This window comes from Triticum aestivum, chromosome 4A, assembly GCF_018294505.1.
Source record: "Triticum aestivum cultivar Chinese Spring chromosome 4A, IWGSC CS RefSeq v2.1, whole genome shotgun sequence".
Lineage (NCBI taxonomy): Eukaryota > Viridiplantae > Streptophyta > Magnoliopsida > Poales > Poaceae > Triticum > Triticum aestivum.
The window spans coordinates 623,385,794-623,406,799 of record NC_057803.1 but is presented as its reverse complement, the minus strand read 5'-3'; the positions used below and the strand labels follow the sequence as shown (position 1 = coordinate 623,406,799).

Below are 21,006 nucleotides of genomic sequence, written 5' to 3'. Positions count from 1 at the left end.
TCTCTGCAGTTGATAGATGTAGTGATTACATATCCATGTCGATCACTAGATTCAGACATATATGATTGATTCCCGATGGAGTCTCAATTCTGAATCGAAATACAAAATGCAACATACATTGTGTAAAATCAGTAAGTCACCATAAGACTTATTGTTGGCGGTACATATGGTACAATCGACGTAGTGAGGTCCTTATTCACAAGGATTACTCCTACAATGATGATTATCCATGTTTGTGTGTCTGCAATGACGACACATGTAATCATCTAAATGACGGAGTTTAAAATGAAGGATTTGGATGAACCAAAATACCGCTTGTTACTACAACTTAAGCACCTTCATTCATACATTATGGTATACTATGTTGTCTATATCCAAAATATATTGGAGAACATTGTGGACAAATCTTGTCCATCCATAACTCTAATGGTAGTTCATTCTCTAGACATAGAGAAAGACCTATTTAGACCAAGAGATGATGGAAATGAGATATTGGGACTCAACGTTCCATAATGCCATTGGATCCACCAAACACAATTGGTTGGTACTCAAGAATATCTTTCGATATCTCCAAGGCATCAAACATCTTGTCCTGGTTTTTCAGTTTCACAGAAATGTGAACACCAATATCATTGGATACATCGATCAGATCCCCACTATGTCAGATCCTAGACAAGCTTAGTGTTCCTACTAGGTGTGGTAGCCCCCTCATGAAGAGTCTTCAAAACAGACCTCATGGCTACATCCACCAACCATTATCTCAACGATAATGTTTCTTGTGTTGCCTGGATGCCAACAAGTTACATAATAAGCAATATCACTATATTGCATATCTTGCAAGTCAAATCATGTGATTGATTTGTTCATCGGGTATCTACCAACTTCTATGTTTCAGAAATGTGTTCATGGAGTTGGTAGGTGATGACTTCGAATTTTGCAAGAATCAGGGGGAGTATCTTCCTGAATTGTTCCTGTTCAATGCATCATATTATACTCTTTTCCCCTTCATGCGTTTACTTTACAGGTTCTCGTGAAGGTTTTTAATGAGGTAATATCAACATGAGATCATATGTCATACTTTCAGTTTTCCCCACTGGGGTTTTTAGGAAAGTATATATGACATATTCATTGTCCTCTAAAACTCTATGGGTTTTCTCGTATTGAGTTAAAAGAGACAATAACCATTATATGTTGCATCATTTTCTCCTTATTTTTCCCACTGGGTTTGAAGGAGTTTTAGCAACATATCAAACATCTATCTCTTCACATTTTTCCCACAGGGTTTTTCGAGGAGACTTACTTAAGTTGATGATGATGAACATTCTCAAAGACAAACCAACTCGGAGGAGCTTTTATGAAGATGATAGAAGTACATAGACAAGTGTAGATTAGGGGGAGTGTTAAGACTTAATTAACACAAGTTAATTAAGGATTAAATCTCCACTTATCCTGACCGTCATATAAATAGACGCGACTTTTGTAAGCGTCGTGTTCCTCCGGATGCGTCTCTTCGGAGACTATAAATATGTAACTTGTCATCATCAATAGACACAGTTTTCAATACTATCGATTGTCTTTCGTTTTCTTTCAACAGCATGAATGCAACTTTTCCTGTGGGTGACGCGGCAAGTGATATGGCAGCTTCTTCTTCTGTCATCTTTTTGTACCTTCCAAGTGTTAGGCGTTCGGGATGCTTAATGGCACAGGTTCCACAATATTTGTGATTCACTGAATGTGTGGGGAATGGTGTTCAAGTATCTCATGGGTCCGATGTAGCTTCAACAAACACCAAAAACTAAAGGTGACATAGCATGTTAGAGGGTTTAGATGTACTGAAAGAAAGGCAAGCCTCACACTTGGAGGCATTAAACGGACTTATCTTAGAAACAGAGCATACAAACTGTTTCTTACAAGTTATAAGCACTGGAATTCATTTGGCATCTCTTCTTATTCGTAAAAAAATATCTCTGGCGAGAACATGCCATCTCTAATCCGCTTAACCACCATTTCTTGCTCCTCTTTCCTATTTGGAAATTTCGAAGGACGCGACGACATAAGGGCGTCACAGGAACTACACTGCTCGTCTCCCATCAGAACTATCTTCTGCAAGTTGGGACATCGCTCCATCATTGATCTTATGAACGTAAACTGGTGTTCTAGTGATTTAAATCCAGCGAATTCTAGCTCTTTCAGAAGCTTGTTCTCGGAGCTGTTGTCCAAGTGTCTTTCCCACCAAGGAGTACTTCTGGTAAGGTAGGAAGCGAGCCTGCCCTCACCCACATCGCACACATGTTCCCATACCTGCATTTGTGGGACTGATTCATTACATATGTCATTGGAATCAAGTTTTAAACAACTTTCAACTAAAATTTGTGAAAAACTAAAGCTCCAAATGTGGACAAGAAGAGAAATACAGACAAAGACATCACCTCAATGTGCAATATTTCGACAGATGGTGCTGCTACAAGAAAGGCTATTGTCCATGAAATGTCAAATTCAACAAATATACCACGTACGGATAGCTTCCTTAGCTTGCTGAATGCGGTGTGGAGTTCCTCCATTTCAGGTTGCAACCAAAGCTGATCACAACATTAAACAAACAAACAAAATAACAATGAATAGTTTGCAAGCACATACATGATATAACTTTCATAAATGTGATGACATGACGAATACCAAATAAAGTACCATTTAGCAAAAATAAAATAGCACTGACATTTTCTCCTTGAAATCCAATGTGAAAGACATAGGGAATACCAAAAAAAAATGCACAATTAGCGAAAATGAAGTAGTACCTACATTTTCTCCTTGGAAATCCAATGTGAGAGTGTGTATACTTGTTACTCCATATAGAAGCTCACTTAATTTAAATTCGCGTTGATCACAATTTGAACCACATGAGAGTTCTAAGTCCCCAAGAGATGGGACAAAACCAAAGGTCACTGGGGCATACTCAGATACCCAGGTCTCACATAAGAACTTCTCCAATTTCGGGAGGCAGACCAGGTCAATCCTCACAAAGCGACACTTCTCAATTTCTAGGACACAAAGTTTTGAGTCTGGTGCATCAATCTTAAAGAGAGAGTAGGAACCAGTATCACAATGGAAAAGGCTTAGATGCTGAAGTTGCTTGCAGCAGTCAAACAGGACATGGTGCATGTCCAATTTATCAAAGCCTACATTTTTTAGGAAAAGCTTTGTGAGGCAGTGGAGCACACTAGGGTAAGCACTGAAAAAAGAATCTATTTCTTGAGCTCGCTGCAGCATATCCTCCTCAGTACGGGCCAAAGCATCTGTCTCATCAAGAACACTGAGATCCAAATCTTTCAACAAACCACTGTCGATTGCATCACCTATCAGTGGGCCAACTTCACACAGGAAAGTGTTGATCAAATAGAGGTTAAGGTGCAAACTTGAGATAGTGGATTCTCTCTGTTGTTTATTCAACAAACTCCTGGTTGCTTTGGTCAAAGAGGCCATAGCTTGCTCCATATCATTTTCCTCAATAGGGTCAGCGCGCGGAGCGGATAGGAAATCCTCGACATTGATGCTGAGTTCAGGCAGCAACCAAGGCAGATGCCTCCACCGTGTAGAGAGCACACTTGTCCTTGTAGCAATAAGTGAACTGACTCTCCCCAAGATGGACAGTAAAATATCATCGGTCAGCATGCTGAGCCTATCTTCGCCGTCCAGTTGCTGCAACATAAATCAAGGAGCCATTATTTAGCTGCCATAACTTTATTCAGAAATACCAAACAGAGAATATCTACACATGGTGACAGGAACTAAAAATCTATCTGGCGTGTAAATTGCTTGATTGTCTCTACTACTACAGCATACCAACTCTCAAACTTTGAATTCCAGGATGGAAACAAAACTATGGTGTGTTGATTAGTAACGATCTGACGGCTAAATTTGCCGCTACTGTACCATCTAAAGTAAGCAATGTGCACTTTGCTGTGTATGGTTCTAGGTACAACCTCAGTGGCCATATATATAAAGAAATCCTGCTAATTGTCGCCCGCCGACATTCGCAAACTTTATTATGAAAAGTATGCACCAATCCACACAAGTCAATAATCGTCGAAAAGCTGCCAACAGAATGGATGCAGGAGTTGTGCAAAAGAAGAAAATAAAAATCATTCCCATCACTATCATTGGCTAGAACAGGAAGATGTAAACTGGAGCTTTATATCGTCAGAACAAAGAGAGACATCTCCTTCGGACACGATCGTGTAAGTGTTCTACAAGTTGAAGGTGGGCAAAAACAAAACAAAGACACGGCGGCATGGCAAAACTTTGAACCCGAATCTGGCAATAATTTTTGGCTCTGTTTATTCACTTCTTCACTCTGTCAAACCCACGTAAATTATACTATGTAATTTGGCTCATAACACGCTAGACAAACAACTTAAAAAACAGAACATTCAACCTTTACATGGCGCGCTATAATAACTGCTAACAGTTATACAGCTATTGGCGTTGTACGCACAGTGGAATAGTATATAAGAAGAGAATTGGAACAAACGGGCATGGCGAACAAGAGTGGAGGGGACTTACTTGGCTGCGGGGACTGTCGCTAAAATCGTTATCATTCGCCTCCATGGAGTGTGATGTCTAGACGAGGTAGGAAGCTGAAACCCGACGAGGCTTTGAGCGTGGATGCTCGATTATCACAGGCCAATCCTCGTCCTTATTCTGCCACTATTTATAATGACTAGCCTGCACCCCCCTCCCAGTCGGAAAGGGAGGGAGGGAGGGTCCTAATCGGATTGCAGACCCTGAAATACAGTTCAAATTCAAATTCAGGGTCGAATTCGGCGTGGACTGGAACGTGCTGCACATCAGTCCTCCCGCGGAAATTTGAAGATCTGGCGCGCTACTGACCCGGGCCGGGCGCCAGACAGAGGACCCTGAAATCCATTCAATTCAAATTCACCCCCGCGTTAGAGATATGGATAGATGCGAACAAACGGAGCCGAATCCGTGATGGATTTGAACGCGCTTATACCTTGCCGGAGGGTTATGGCCGGCTGGGTTTGCGGAGAAGAAAGAAGAGGGCGGCGGCCGACGTCTGGAGGATGAACCCTAGCGAGATTTTTCTCGCTCGATATATATATAAGGATTGCCTGCCTGCTGGGCCAACGTTGGGCCGATACTTGTTGATTTCCTTTTTATATTTAACCACGAACCGAATTCTACCGACGGACCGGCGCGATGGTGACCGGCAGCGGCAGAGTGAGGCGCCGCGACGACACGACTGCCAGCCTAGAACAGAGACGAGGCAGAGTGATTTATCTGTTTTTTTTTTCTGAGAACAGAGTAAATTACGACAAGAATCACGAGGTGTTGGGTGACGACGAGCCAAGCCATGAATCTCGGCTGCCGGCCGATCGAGCGACGTTCGTCGACCTGACCTCGCGCGTCCTGCTGCCGTCTCTGCCCTGCTCCCGCCGGGAAAAAAAAAGTGCGCCAGTGTTCAGCAGCTGATGCGTCGACGAGTAGCTTGTTGCTGGAAGTGATCTCCATCGCCGGAGGCGGCCAAGGCAGGGACGGAGGAAGCGAGCGGCATCCGCCCCGGCGGCCCCGGTCACGGACTGTGGAGACGACGCGATCGATTCGATAGCGTGCGTGACGATTTTCTTTTTCTTTTTTATTAATTTGCCGCGTCCGCTTTCGATCCGCCGCGGTTTTTTTTTTGAGAAATCACGATTGGCGACGAAGTAGCTCAGTGCGGGAGGCCACGAATTGTCGTGCAATGGGCCCGGCCCAATAAACATGTTCTCTTTCGGTGAGAGAGACAGAGAGAGAAAATGTGTGCCCGTCCGCCAGAAAAAAAAAATCAAAATATGTTCTCTGCGGGGGAACCAGTTTGAAAACCTGCGACCTGGCTTCTCTGGCAGATTTTAAATTGTATCTTTGAAATAAATAACTCAGTCATTTAAAAAAATGTTTGTGCATTTATAATATGTTTGTGCATTTATACAATGTTCACAAAAAAAGATATGAAGTATCGTTATTATCCATGTCTCCATGATGAACAACCACGACTTTGTCGCTTGAGCATGAGTAGGATCAACATGAGAGTCCAAGAGTGGCTTCAATATGACTTGTCCTAATAGAGATCATCGGTAACGAAAAAGGAAAAAAAATGCAGAAAGAAAACCGAAAGAGCCGGAAACGAAAAAACAAAAGCAAAAACCCAATGGAAAAACTACGGAGCCATGCCCTGGGGGTCCGTTCATTCGACAATCATTGTCCTGTTTTGACCAGTCTGCAAAGACCGCCTATGTATGATTTGATACGAACTCACTCTATCCGTCGCTACGAGCGAATAATAGGTGATTCCGCTTAGGGTCTTCGAGTTGTCCACCTGCCTTTAAGGGCTTCGGAGGGCTCTTCTTCACCGGATTTGGATGGTAATATTCACTTCATGCTTCCTGATTATGTATGTATGTTGTTAAAAGGAAAACAATGCGCCAATGTTGAGGAACTGAAGCGTCGGCGACGGCGAGTAATTAGTCGCTGGACGCGATCTGGATCGCCGGAGGAAGTGAGCGGCATCCACCCCGATCGCCGAGTGTGGAGACGACGCCATCCATCGATTCCATAGTGTGTGTGACGAAACAGCAAGGCGCGTCTTGTTCGTTTTCGATTCTCCACGCTTATTTTTCGCGATGATAGTGGCTCAGTGTGGGAGGCCACCAATTATCGCTCAATGGGCCGGGCCAATAGTGCCCCCGCAGCTACGCTCTTTAGTGAGGAAAAAGAATGCGAGCCCGTTTCCTAGAAAACCCTATTTGAAAACCTTTCCCCACAAAAAATAGAAGGTTTTGAAATAAATAAGTCTGTCATTTTTTAAAAAAAATATGAATTTAAAATATGTTTGTGCATTTAAACAGCGTTCGCAAAAATAAAGAAATGAAGCCTCGTTATTATCCATGTCTCCATGATGAACAACCACAACTTTGACCCCAACGATTTTGTCGCTTGAGCATGAGCAGGATCAACATGAGAGGTGCCTCCGAGAGTGGCTCCAATCTGACTTATCCTAACAGAGGTCATTGGTAAAGAAAAAATGCGGAAAGAAAACCGGAAGAACCGACAGAGAAAAAACAAAAGCAGAAAACTCAAGGAAAAACAACGGAGACATGCCCTCGGTATCCGTTTGTTCAACAATCATTGTCCTGTTTCGACGGGCCCACAAAGATTGCCTATGTATGATTTGATACGAATGCACTCTATGCTTCGTTACGAGCGAAGAATAGGAGATTCGGCTCGGGGTCTTCTAGTTGTCCACCTGCCTTGAAGGGCTTCAGAGGGCTCTTCTTCACCGGATTTGGATGGCCTATTGCGCGGTGCTCAAATTTGATTGTATAGGCCTGCCACGGGAAATGACGATGTCCCCTTGGCAAACTTGCCTCGGAATCAACATGTAATACAAACTTGATATAGAGCATGTACACGATGAGATTGTAGACATAGGAAAAATCATATGGCCAACAAACAACTCACTGACAACAAGAAATCACAAACATCAAAAGTATCATTCACACATAATATTAGCACGACTAACCGTCATTTAAACAGGTTGCACGAAGTATGAGAGATCACAAGGGGCATGCTCCCCTCCAACGCCCCTTTGGCTCCATCACGGAGTACCACAAAAAAGAACACCACGTTCAAATATAAAGAGTGAAAACCTTAAAAGCAAACACTTATTTGCCTTCTTTTCATTGACAACATTTAGATGGCCTTTAGTAGTCTTTATCTACTTTGTACTTGTTTTTGCATCCACAACTTGTTTTCCTTCCTTTGCCCCGAACTTCTTGGCTTCTACATACCTTGCCATCAGTTTGTGCTTGCTGCCCAGTAAGGGAAAAAGGGTTCATGAAAATGGAAATCAATTGCAAAAAATAAGTATAGATGTAGCTAAGAGTTCCAAATTTAACTTGACTGCCTTCATTTTCCCCCCTCTTTAACATTGGAAAAGTTCTTATGTTGCCCTCTTCCAAGGTTATTTTTTTGCACATGGATTTTGCTACATGTTGGCATAGGCCTCTCTTGCATATAAAACCGCAATAGATGATTATCACTTTAGTTTCATATCCAATTGCCTAGGGACAATTTCGCGCATCCTACCACCCGCTTTTCCACACCCGTTAACTTTATTTTACAGTTCTTTAACAACTCAGCAACTAACTTTTATTTACAAGTCTTCATTATATTGCAAAGCTACCATTTCATACCAGCTAAGTACTTTTGTTTCATTTTCTAGGTAAAGCAAACACATAGTGTACGTAGGATTGTATCAGTTGCAGATAGGACCTAATTAAGAGAATACTAATCCTACCTTTATCTACTTGTGGGTTCGATACTCCATAATTACCACCTCCATCTTTGAAAAGTGCTGCGGCAATTCCTTGCACTTAGATTATCAATTGGTAAGTGCTAATTGGCAAGTTATGGTTTGATTTGTCAAGATGGAGGCGACATAATTAATTACAATTTGATTCCTAATCAAAGGGGAAAAAACAACATGTGACGTGGAGGTGAGGGGGTGGAGCCTAACGTAATTAAAGAGCTACTACAAAAACTATAACAAAACTGCTAACATACTGCATTAGCACCTGACATAAATATGTGATGAACATAAATTTCGAGCAACAAAGAAAAACATATGCTTAATGTCCAAGTCAAACAATCTACATATCTACCACACAGGGGGTTGGTGCTAGCAACCAATAGCTCATTGCCACAGCCGCCCTCGCGTCGTCCGGACGGGCAGCACGGGCAGTTTTCGATCTGATCTCTCGGCGACCTCCCCACCTCTCCCGCTTCCCTCGCCGCCGTCAGACGATGCTATCGGGCAAAGCTCGTGCGGCTGACGGCAGCGGCGGGGCTCCAGGCGATGGCTTTGATGTAAGGCGGGCCCGAGGGCGGACGACGAATCATCAACGATCTTCATATAGTGGCGGGCGGCTCAAGCAATCTGCGCGCAGTGACTGGGTGGAGCTCTGGACGCGGCATGGTCAAACCTTGGCAACGGCCTGGGTGGAGATGGCCATCATCCTCCATGTTCGTTTCGTGGAGGCTCTAGCAGCATGTGCAGTCAAGGTCCTGTTTGCAGTCTGGCGCGCTGCTACTCTAGCTGTCCAAACGTTGAGCACGACGGCATTGGTGATAAGGGTCGTCCACTTTCTCTGATGCACAGAGTCATATGGAGACCTAAGACGCTCGCCACCGGCAGATCACAAGGCCACGGGTGGTCGGCGGTGGCGCCTCGGGTCTCAGATTGGCATGCTGATGCTTGGCGCTTGGCCGCTAGGTGGTTCATCCAATCGCGAAGGAGCATTCGTCGTCATGACCGTGGCGGAACCGTCCGGCCACTCGAGCTGTAGATTGTGGTGGCCACTGGAGGATGTTCATGAGGATTTTCCTCTTCAGATCCAATGGCTGCTGCGAGCGGCACGCCACTGGCGACATTGCGAGATGCAACCAAAAGGCTCTTTTATGAGTTTTGGATGTTCATGAGGATTTTCCTCTTCGGATCCAATGGCTGATGCGAGCGGCTCACAACTGGCGAGATTGCGAGATGCAACCAAAAGGCTCTTTTATGAGTTTTGGTTGCACTCATTCCAGTCAGTCTGCATTCAACGGTGAGATAAATTATATGGATGGTGGCTTGACGTAGAGGATATGGTTGTGCGGTCATGGCGATAATGCCACGCTTGTAGCAGCTGGGAACGCGAAAAGTGGTGGCGACAAGACATGATAACATTGATTTGGTGGTGCTTCTCGAGTTCCTGTTCTCGAGTTCCGGGGTGAAAACCTGAGGTCTGACCTAAACTAGTTATACCTGGCAATGGCGATGTTTTTGCGTCTTTACCTTGTTGAGGGCATTGCTTGGATGTACTCAGACTTGTTTCTTGAAGGTGAAAACCTAGAGCCTGACCTTTAATGGTTGGATCCAGTGACAATGACGTTTGAGCGTCGTTTCCTTTCTGAAGGCGTTGATGTTGAAGAATCTTTCTCGTTGTCCTTGTAGTGTGAAGAGATGGTTGGTGCGGATATGGTCATTGTCGTAGATTATCCATCTTGTGTTGATCGTTTCAGATTTTTTTTCCCGCTTAGGCATAGCTTGGGTCTTGTATGACTTTGCTTTTTGCATGTATTTTCAGTCTAATAGTATAGACCGTTTTCTTCTCAAACCTTGATATTCTACAGTTTATCATAATGACCTTTTTTTCAGTCTACCTTGCTGCATGGTTATTGATAGGTAAAGCTCATAGATCATTTTGTTACCTCTAATAAGTTCTAACATAATGCCATATGTATAAAGATCAGCTCACTTTGGTTGCATGTTGATATATGTTCGTTTCTTTAATGATGGGCACGGTATGTGTTATTTTCATTTGGAACCATATACTGCAGTTCAATTTTCAGCGCAGCAGGATAAAAAGGGCCATAAAAAAGATATAAGGTGAGATTGTTCTTACCTATCTTCATTTGTACCCTTCATAATGTTTGTTTCTTTATTGATCTGCCCAGTGTTTGTTAATTTTATTTGGGATCATAGACTGTAGTTCATTTTATTTGGGAGTGACCTCTGATGTGAAAGGATTATCTTATACTGTATTTAAACATTGGCAGTTGAAAAAAAACTGTTAGTGAAATGCTTAATATTTTGGATATTACGTCCTCAGTGATGCAACTGCCGTTAATTTTGCAGTTATGACACAGGAAGATACAGAAGGTACATGGGCGTGGAAAGGGCATTTTCTGAAAGACAAAAAAGACAAGTATAGCTTTTTGTGCTCTGCAGGAGAGATGATGATGCTTCTGTGAAACAAGCTTTCAAAGTTGCACACGCACAAAGACAGAGCATCCAATTCTTTACTGTAATATTCAACACAAAATCCAACACATTGTGATCCGAAGTGGACACAAGGCTGCATGAGCCATGAGGTGTGGTGCCACACAACTTTCGGCAGAAACAGGAGACCACTCTGTCAGAGGCTGCGTTATTCAGTGCTGGAACTCCATGTCATGTACTCTCTCTGTTCCTAAATATTTGTCTTTCTAGAGATTTCAACAAGTGACTACGTACAAAGCAAAATGTGTGAATCTACACTTTAAAATATGTCTACATACATTTGTATGTTGTGTTCTATTTAAAATGTATAGAAAGACAAATATTTAGGAACGGAGGGAGTAAGTAGCACTATACTGTACCTGAACAATCAGTGATGTACAAGCAGCATGTAACACTTTATATGCATTCTCAACCATGTTTTTTCTTTTTTTGCAAACTACCCCCTCTGTATACTGTATCAAAACATAAAACATTTTTTGGCACTGTCATAGTGTCAAAAAACATCTTATATTAAGTTACGGAGGGAGCACATAAGAAAACTCTGCCTGTCTCTTCTGCATGTGCTGATTAATAAATCTTCTCATGTGCAGTACCGAGCAATAAGCTGCTTTCTTTTTCTCTGTATCTTTATACTCCACTGAACAAAATGTTGCATGGTTCTTCTCCACAGCTGCCTGCCTGCCTGCAATGCAGGGAGAGAAACTTTGATGTAATAAACTGGTGATACTTGAAACTTGATGCAAGCAAGCAAAGTCCTGGCAATGCATCTGCAGCCACACACACAACTTTGCCCAACAAGAATGGCAACAAGAAACAAGTGGCAGCAGCAACAGAGAGGAGCACTCCAAAAGGTTCATCCTCATCATGCTCATCGTGCTCGCTGTCGTTAGCTCGCTGACCGGTCAATCCATGCCATGCCAGCCCAGCTATACTACTAGTAATACTACTACAGTTCTTACATGCCACTGTAAAGTGCAAAGTGTGCGTGTGCTGTGAGAAGCTGATTCATCACAGCTGGACTCCAAGCAAAGGTGCTGGTAATCAAGCATGTGCTCAACTTACCACTTTACCAGAACGTGTCCTGCACTGGGCACAGTTACCGGTCAGATGCCGACGGCGTCGAGGAGCTCCGAGTGCTGCGCCACGGAGACGAGCGTGTTGGCGACAATGGCCCCGCTGGCGGCCACCGCGGGCACGCCGATCCCGGGGAAGGTGGAGTCGCCGCAGCAGAAGAGCTGCGGGACCGGCGTCGCCTGCCCCGGGAACGTCGCCTCCCCGGCCTTGATGGCCGGGCCGTAGGTGCCCCTGTTCCGCCGGAGGAACCGCTTGTGCGTCAGCGGCGTGCCGACCAGCTTCACCTCGCACTTTTCCCGGCTGAACTTCGGGCCCAGGGCCAGCTCCACCGCCTTCCACATCACCTGCAAGGAAAAAGTTTGCATTTGCATTACTACAAAGTTGGTTAAGACAGACAGCAGGTAACAGCAGCTCATGGCCAGTAAAAAGGAAGGATTGTCTAAACTAACTTTTGCTTCACTTTTGTGAAAGGAGTTTTTTGCTAAACTTTGGACGAAAGGAGCTCCAAAGGATGTTGAAAGTGGTAAAGTGCATCGATTTTCTATCTAGGTGCTGATTCCAAGAGACCATGGGAACAAAGCTATTACGTGGATTACTGGAAGAGTAGCAATTCTACATTTCTACTAGCTAGTATGTTGCATATTACTATGTGGAGTACCTCGGAACGCTCCTCTTTTAGGCTCCGGTATGCCGCACTCTTCCGGTCGAGCCCGTCCCACAGGCCGAAAGGCTCCGTCCCCGGTGTGTACGCGTGAAGGATGTGCTTCCCCGGCGGCGCCAGGCCCTCGCTGAGAACGCTGGGGACCGATATCAGCACCACGTTCTGCTCGCCGTCGACCCCTTTGTCCCAGTCATTAACCACGATATGGTGGATCCCAAGGTCCTCCTTGACACACTGTCCAGTTACATACATAGATGGTTACAGCGAGAAAATGTACCGATTAAGCAAACATGGAAGTAGACATGACTATCAGGGATAATTTGTTAGGATGAAGCATATAGTACTATATGACAACCAAATTAACCAACCTCCGTGTCGAAACCCAGGTGGAGGTGCATGAACGAATCGCACTGGGGGGTCGCCTTCACTTGATCTTGGTATGATCTCGGGACGGCATCTGGTGGCAGAAGACCCAAGGTATCCCACATGGACGCGTTGCTAACGACCGCTTTCTTCGCACGTACAATCTGCAAAGAGGAAAACATTCATTCATGACAGGATTTCAGCAGCCGATTCAATGTTTCAAGCATGATGGAAGTCGATACGAAGGAAAATGTAATCATGCATGGCACTCGAAAACAGATGCATGAGACAACGAGGAGGTCGCTCGTCTTGGCCTACAAGATTTCCATGGTCTGCCACTAGCTAGTGCAAAGGTGGCAAAGGCCTGAATCTTTAATGGGATGGATATCCAGTAGACAGTAGTACAGAAGATAGCACTTTGTTTACTTGGGAAGGATGATACTATATAGAATTGGCTATTGCGGATTTGTACTAAGGTTGTACTAAATCAGCAACACTTATTTTGGGACAGAGGGAGTGCTTCATAACTAAAGATATGCCACATGAATCTGAATTGGAGCCTTACTATCTGGCGAACGTTCGCCACAAGAGATGGCATTTACGAACGTTCGTCTGACAGTTTCAGTATATTTCGGAAACTGGGTTGCTTTTTTTTTTTGCAAAACTCTCATGGCATTTCTTTTATTTTGAGTGTAGAAAAGTTATCCAGTCTGCACCGTAGGATCAAGATCGTGTGGCAGTTTAGTCATTCGCTGGCAGTTGCTCCCTGGTGAACGTTCGCGAGTTACTATTTCCGTTATTGGATACTAAAATATTACTCCAGTACTCTTAGTATTGATTTTACTGTGTCCCCTCTGATTTCCAACCATGTATTGACACCTCACCCGGTAACTGTAATCGCGTAAGAATTCGTCTCTCACCTCTGTTCTATTCGACTGCTTAATTAGGTTGAGCCGCCTCCGTCGTCTTTGGGCCCTTCAGCGCCGCCACCCCCGGCTCACCGTCCTTGGATTCTCCCGTCCGATTCAGGTTCTCGGTTACTGTGCCACTACCTTCTCTCTCCCCTCGCCCGCTCCTGTGAATTTCCAGTGCTGTACAAGCCTACAAGGTAGCCTGCTTTCTGAATCTCCAACGCCAACGCACACACATGCTTTTTGATCTTGTTATTACTTGAAACCTAGCTCGATCATCTCGCCTTCTTTAGGTCCCATGTTGCCACTGAGTTCCAACTACGTACTACATTAGATTTCATCTTACCAGGATCAACAGATGACTCAGTACCACGCTACCCAGTAACAGTAGCCAGATATCGCGGATAATCCAAGGCCTTGCGCATTGTTTGCTATTGGGTCAAGTTACGATTCCTTCTTTCTTATGTAATTTCAGTTCTAAGCAGGCTATTTTTATACAGTTTGCATTCACACACGCTGCTCTCGTTCCAGGAGGCATAAAGAGATCTTTTTATTTGATGTTGATGTACATATATACTCCTGGTAATGATGCGGGTCCTAGTTATCCTACAAACCTGCCAATTACGCACATTCTTGCTGAATTCCGTGACATCCCCTTCTACACAAATAAATGCAAGTATCCCTGGGAGGAAGATGAGGAGGAGATTAAGGCGAATGAATACGATGAAATAGATTATAATAAAGTGTCGGGCAAACCGTGGTCACCCGTGCCACATACTAGATCGAGAAAGGGAAAGGGGCGAAGAGGAAGCAATGTTGCTGATTGCTAACAAGGGGAATGGCGTGACAACATGGGATCAGCTTTGGACGTGAGTCTCGGGGAGAAGGTGGATTCACCACAGCCGCTCATCACTAGTGATGAAGTTCTTCGTGTTCGTTTGGACATGTACCATCTGAAAGAGTCTCAAAATTCAGAAGAGAGCCTCTTCAATTGCCAGGCAGCCAAGGAGGAGCTACGTGTCGACTTCACTCGCACCATGACATACTACTATCATGCCATACGTGATGGCATCAAAGCAAAGTCCTATCCGCACTTCTTCCACCAATTTACTGGGGAGGTAGGTACACATCTAGATCTTTCCTCCAACTATCACTTAATTTCATATATGCATTGATTATGTAATGTACCGCATTTGGAGTCTTAGCTTTCTATGTTTTTCGTGTTGACAGTATTCCTCTCCATGTTGTAATTATATTGAACCTACCACCCTGGATGGTGATTTGCAATGCATCGAGTTTTTTGACAAGCTAATGGAGTCAGCGAGGTATAGAGAGACCAGAGATGGGGTGCTTGCTAAGGCTATCGTCATGGAAAATAAACTTTTCAATAAAATGCTATTTTTCCAAATTAAGATTGCTGTCAATGAGTGCTTACAACTCATGGAGCATCTGGAGAAGATGGGGCAGAGGCATCAGTTGTATTACTATGTTGTGCATGAACTTCTCATTAAAAGAAAGGACCGTCAAGATATTATCGACCAAATCCGAGAAGGAAAAGTTCAATTGGTCTACGATCTTACTGAGTTTGCTGGTCTAGATTTGGAGGATTGTGAATCTTCTGTACAAGATACGGTACTGGTTCACATGTATTATTACCATCCATTTAATATTTGTTTACACACAATATTGCACATTATGGAGTTAATTGTTCTGCATATACTTTTCAGGTTGATCATCTTATTGATCTTACTGGTGCTAAGGTAGCATTCAAAGCTTATCATTTATTTATTTTCCAAGAAGAGCAAATGACCCTTTTAGTCAATAGCGTTCTTCTGATGTTAGAATTTTGTGTTTCCTCCATAGCATACGACACTTTCCTCAAACAACTCTTTTGCCATGGTCTCATGTGTTTACCATGAATTTATCTTGTCAAGCGATTTGGGCTATTTATTCATGAAAATTAAAGCAAAACATGCATATGTTTGATTTGCTTGGTGTAGTGCCAACTTTTGCCTTGGCAAGCCAATAAAAATGGCTTCCACTTGGTTTGGCACTAACATTTGGAAATGCCCCAAAAGTTTGGTAAGGCTTCTCTCATGTTGGTAGCAAACGAAACGGGCCCTATGTTCCTGATGAAGCCTAATTCCTCCATAGAAACCAAACGGCCCTATCTTCTGATTAATATGACTCTTTCAATTCCTCTAATGCATCAGTGCTTAAGCGGTAAATACATGTTTGCTATCCTATCTTATAGGGAGTTTTCAGGAAAGGCATTTTGTACATATATCCTTAGATGAGATGTGAAAATATTTAAGAGTAGCACTTTGTGGCATTTCTATTTTTGAAGTGGCTTTTTGTCAGAGCTATCTTTCTTTGTCATTCAGTTCTTTGCAACTTATTTATCATTTAAACAGAAGCTAAATTTAAATTGGGATCTAGTTGTACACTTTCAAACTTTTGACGCGCGAGGATTGAAAATGTACTTAACATAACAAGATTTTCAGATTATTATTTGGTGGAAATTGAGATATCATATTAATCATTGACAAATTGGCTTTCAACAAAAAATCTTAAATCCATGCATACCTACGCAATTCATCTATTTGCTCAAATTTCTCTGTATTTGCATTTTATTGTCTGTTTATGATTTGGAAATATTCTAATTCAATTTTTGTTGCGTATAACAAAACACAGTCACCTCCAAAGAAAAGCATCAAGGATGGTACCTACAAAAGGATTATCTGTAACGAGGTCGATAAGCTGGTAACTAAGTTCTGTTTTGTAAAATCTCTTGACCTTTTTTTTAGTGTTATAAGGGTTCATAAGCAGTGTTGTTAATATTTTCTTCCCTCATTCCCCCCTCACAGTTTCCAGGAGATATTGAGCTTTATACATATTTTCTGAAGAAGAAGATGGAAACTGCCGAAGAACACAACGTGATACCCAAGGCAAGCTTCTAATGTGGACATAAGAAAGACATTCTTGCTCTTGCTCCACATCTTTTTTCTAACAGTAATTTCTCTTTGCCCGTTTTGAAGGGAACTTGTGAACATCTTGGCGGTTTATGTTCCTTTGACTCGAGAGATAAGAAACTAGGGATAACCAGGTGTATCACCTGCTATTGCTCAGTAAAAGGCTTCGCTTATCCGACTGCTGAAGGGGCGCAAAGAAAGATACAGAGGTGATTAGCCGAGTTCTTGGACTTTGACGTTGGAGCAAGCTGATGATTTGGTTGTTTGAGGCAAGGACATTTCAATCTATCAAGAATTGGGCCAGTGGCTTAGAAGATTTGGAGCATGTAGTTTCCTGCCACTAACAGGCTGTATTAATTATTGCATTTTGTACTGTACCATCTGACTCGAGGAATTTTGGCATCTTGAAGATATTATGAAATATATGTCGTCTGAATCAAAGACTTACTAATAATTGTCAAGCTGTTAATTCCCATGAACTAATATTATACTTCATATATTTGGCAATAAAACGGTATCCTCTGGAGCAGCTTACCTGTCCACCTCGTAGCTTGACGCCAACAGCCCGACCGTTCTCGATCAAAATCTTCTCCACATGAGAATTAAGAGCAAGTCTTCCACCGAACTTTTCGATACCCCGTACGAGGGCATCGATTATCGCTCCACTCCCGCCCAGAGGGTACTCCAGCTTGCATCCTGGCTTGTACCATTCTGCAAACATATAAACCTGACATTGTAGTTAGACCAAATGATGAACATAAATCCTCAGAATTATGTACTTCAGAATATATTCATGGAGCAGGGGCGAATTTCAAGGGAGTGTTCATCAGAGTCGCCAATGATTAATTAGAAGTAAAGGTTGATTTGATGTGGAAAAGCTAAGTCTCACAAGTTACAAAATCCCATGGATCTAATGTCAAATATCCGGACAAGAATTTATTCATGAATTATATTGGCAATGAAAATGCAACCCACGGATCATATGTTATATTGGCAACATACAGAATTACGACACAAGATGTGGCTGTAGTTTAGTGGTGAGAATTCCACGTTGTGGCCGTGGAGACCTGGGCTCGAATCCCAGCAGCCACATACATTCTTTTTTACTTTTTCCTTTCTATAAGAAACACACAAAGAATAAGTTCTGTTTTTGTTACTTTATAAATTTATCTCATTTCTACTACTTTCTAGTACAGTTCATTTTCATGCATGTGATGATCGGGACATGGATTTCTTTTGGACAAGCACTGAAGTGAAACAGGATAATTAACGTGGTGGAAATTCAGCTTACCATTTCTGCAGAAAGTGCGCTGTCGGATTTGACGCCCGCAAGCAGAAAGCACAGGAGGTCGATCCAGTTACGGACAAAGGGGTTTTTCAGCTCCAGCGAGTCGACGATCTCCGAGAACGGGCGTAGCAGTTTCGTGGCGCCTAGGGACCCCCGAGGCCCCATTTTAATCAAGGACTGCAACAGAGAAGGTGCGTATCTACCGGCTGCTGTGGAAAGGATGCCCAGATCGCCGCGGATGGAGAGCGGAGGCAGAGCCATCGCAGCTGCAGATATAGGAATAACTGCATCCTGAGATCGTTTTTGATACCGTGTTAGCAGAGGTTTCAAGGGGCATAACAGTACCATATGGTAAACTAACCTTTGGTCTCATATTTGAATCATGAAACTTCTATAAATTTAAATGATACTTGTATATATATGCTATACACAAAAAAGAGACAATTCATTGCCCATTTGGCTTCATGTGTTTTTTCAGCATTTCAGTAGGTACAGCTAAACAGACTTGTACTAAGAAACTGAATATCGAATGCAGGGAACTCACTAGAAGCTTTTGCCACTCCCGGGTCGCGTCAAGACCGACATAAGTCTCAAGGTCCTGCAAGAATTATATGTAATCACTTATACTGCCAGAGCATTGGGATACAAACAAAGGGTAACATACAACATCAAACAAAGTGCACTACTAAGTTTCATAGGTAGAAAGCAACCAATTGTAAGTCATGCTTATTAGCAAATTTCAGTCTCATCCTGCCGACCAAGCAGCGAACATCACATCTATGAATCCAGAACAATTCACTGCAAATTAACCAAGCAGAGTCTGGCATGTGCTACAAGTTAACTGAACCTTGAGGAAATCAGTCGGCCCTATCCGCGACTCGAACTGTCCTTCAGGGACATGAACCATCCAGGAGTCATAGGATGCACACGGAACCGATTCGCCTAGCGCGTCGAGGACCTGCAAGGCCAGTAGAATTCATCATTGCATCAGACCAGCCTCGAGCTCTCACCACAATTTCTGCATTTAGTACAGACAGTTTTGCTCTGTTGATTAGTTCAGTTAAGACTTCAGACAGTTATTAATTTCTCTGAAATGTTTTCCCAATTTTTGCTCTGTTGGTGTATGCAGAGGAAGGAAGGGTGACCTGGGCGAGGGGGTTGGCCTGCGGCCCTCTGGACTGGAAGCCGGAGAAGAGCGAGGGGCCGGAGTCGAAGTGGAACCCCTTGACGTCGAACGAGTGGGCGGCGCCGCCGGGCCGGTCGTGGCTCTCCAGCACCACCACGTCCTGCCCGTACCTCGCCAGGAGCCCCGCGCAGCAGAGGCCCCCGAGCCCGCTCCCGATCACCACCACGTCCGCCTCCGGCCTCTCCGCCACCCTGAACCAAACGTAAAGACGACGACGATTGCCTGATGAGCTCTGAGCCTCTGACACGGTTCGAACGGCGAAGAGCCGGTGCGAGTAGTGGGCTAATGATTAATACGTACCCGGGTGGCGAGGGGCCGGCGGGGGCGGCCACCGCCCGGCAGCGCGCGGCGGCGCCGAGACGGCGCGGCACTGGAGAGGCGGCGGCGGCGGCTGCCGGGCACGCGCGAGGGTGGCGGTTGCCGCGTGGCGCAGGGCGCGGCGCCGGGGAGGCCAGCGCGGAGGAAGCCATCTAGGCCGGCGGTCTCGTCGCCGGTGGCGCGCACGGCAATGTCACGGGTTTGGGTGGGGAAGAGGGAGCGGGAGTGGAGCTCGTGAGTGAGGCAGCGGCTGGGTACACGTGGCGCCTCAGTGGCCTCTCTCCACTTGCGGCTGAGCTCTCTCGCCTCTGCTGCTGCTAGTTGGCTTCGTAATCTTCCATGAGAATTGAAAAACGATTTTTATTTAAAAATGAAGCTGTTTAACAAGAATAAAGAATGAATTATATTTTTTACAAGAAGCCAGTTAACAGGGCATCAGAAACAAAAATCAACATGTGGTTGGATGGTTAGAGGGATAATGGTATCCCAGCGCTTGCATTATTTCTAAATTTCTTTCAATATTTCCGACGATGCGCTTTCAGTGGGAGGAGACATTCCCGTCGACCACGAGGCGCATAGGGATGAGTATATGCGCGTATGTATGAGCGCTTGCGTCTATACTGATGTAAAAAGAAAAGAAACAGAGAATGAAGTCATGTTCGGCGGACCTTTTTTGAAAAGCGAAATATATTAATATCAAGTAGATACCAAGTACACCCAGTCTCTGTACCAACAAGATGCTTAAAAGCATCCAGGATGCACAGAACCAAAAAACAAAATAAGAAGAGAAAAAGAGAAAAAATGACCCTGCCATGATGATCAATCACCCGAAGTACTAGCACTATAACCACCACTAAAGACAGCACCTGGACTACAAAGAAGGTTCTTCAAAAACAATGCCTCCACAAAGGAAACAATGCACAAGTGTTGTCGTTGCCCAATCAAAGATGGTTTTCACCCTGGAAACAATGCCTTCAACAAGGCCACTGCCAGACACAATCAATAAAGGCCAGACCTTGGGGTTTCAACTTAAAAAGCACGACTCGATACTCAAAGGAGCACCACCAACAATGAAATCCTCCAATGCTGCCGCCCCCACTTGCCAAGGCTACTACTACAAGTCACGTACCGCCAGACTCACAGGAACTCGTGTCCGGTCTGGACGGAAACATATCCCGCAAGCCAGGTCTGAACAACTGCCTGTGAAGCAAAGTCTTCTCACCTACGAGAACCAGACAACGCCGCTTGCAGGCCCTCCACTCATGCCATGGCATTCTCTGCATGTGTTGATCCTTTGGAAATCTTGATGCAAACATGTCCCAAGGTGTCAACAAAAATAGAGCTTCGTGATACCCCG

The 21,006-nt window shown here is 44.1% G+C and overlaps 2 protein-coding genes and 1 non-coding gene across 4 annotated transcripts; 1 reads left to right on the top strand and 2 right to left on the bottom strand.

The window, feature by feature from the left end:
- Positions 1 to 1,833: 1,833 nt before the first annotated feature.
- On the bottom strand, positions 1,834 to 5,280 carry LOC123087680 (uncharacterized). Its single transcript, XM_044509736.1, has 5 exons — positions 5,012 to 5,280; positions 4,561 to 4,913; positions 2,800 to 3,696; positions 2,430 to 2,579; positions 1,834 to 2,301 (listed from the first exon to the last, which is right to left on the bottom strand). Exons 2-5 carry the CDS (start codon positions 4,603 to 4,605, stop codon positions 1,948 to 1,950), a joined length of 1,446 nt encoding a protein of 481 aa, XP_044365671.1. The 5' UTR covers positions 4,606 to 4,913; positions 5,012 to 5,280; the 3' UTR covers positions 1,834 to 1,947.
- Positions 5,281 to 11,027: 5,747 nt separating this feature from the next.
- Positions 11,028 to 19,948, bottom strand: LOC123087679 (prolycopene isomerase, chloroplastic). 2 transcript variants are annotated; one of them, XM_044509735.1, is made up of 11 exons: positions 19,632 to 19,948; positions 19,291 to 19,522; positions 18,993 to 19,103; positions 18,690 to 18,743; positions 18,149 to 18,436; positions 17,393 to 17,584; positions 12,980 to 13,138; positions 12,609 to 12,845; positions 12,131 to 12,294; positions 11,939 to 12,099; positions 11,028 to 11,558 (listed from the first exon to the last, which is right to left on the bottom strand). In XM_044509735.1, the coding sequence occupies exons 1-10, from the start codon at positions 19,799 to 19,801 to the stop codon at positions 11,973 to 11,975; spliced, it is 1,734 nt and encodes a 577-aa protein (XP_044365670.1). In that variant the 5' UTR covers positions 19,802 to 19,948; the 3' UTR covers positions 11,028 to 11,558; positions 11,939 to 11,972. The 2 variants fall into 2 exon arrangements, with proteins under 2 accessions (XP_044365670.1, XP_044365669.1); XM_044509734.1 differs by having other exon boundaries at positions 11,939 to 12,294.
- Positions 17,878 to 17,949, top strand: TRNAH-GUG (transfer RNA histidin (anticodon GUG)). Its single transcript has one exon. It is a non-coding gene; the product is annotated as a tRNA-His (tRNA).
- Positions 19,949 to 21,006: the final 1,058 nt, after the last annotated feature.

Coding starts and splice junctions, on each gene's coding strand:
- LOC123087680 (XM_044509736.1), bottom strand. CDS start 4,605: ATGGAGGCGAATGATAACGATTTTAGCGACAGTCCCCGCAGCCAA. Junction 2,580..2,799: donor TGGATTTCCAAGGAGAAAAT/GTAGGTACTACT, acceptor TGTTGTGATCAG/CTTTGGTTGCAACCTGAAAT. Junction 2,302..2,429: donor TCGAAATATTGCACATTGAG/GTGATGTCTTTG, acceptor CCACAAATGCAG/GTATGGGAACATGTGTGCGA.
- LOC123087679 (XM_044509734.1), bottom strand. CDS start 19,801: ATGGCTTCCTCCGCGCTGGCCTCCCCGGCGCCGCGCCCTGCGCCACGC. Junction 18,437..18,689: donor GGGAGTGGCAAAAGCTTCTA/GTGAGTTCCCTG, acceptor AAACGATCTCAG/GATGCAGTTATTCCTATATC. Junction 13,139..17,392: donor TCAAGCTACGAGGTGGACAG/GTAAGCTGCTCC, acceptor TCCTCTTTGCAG/ATTGTACGTGCGAAGAAAGC.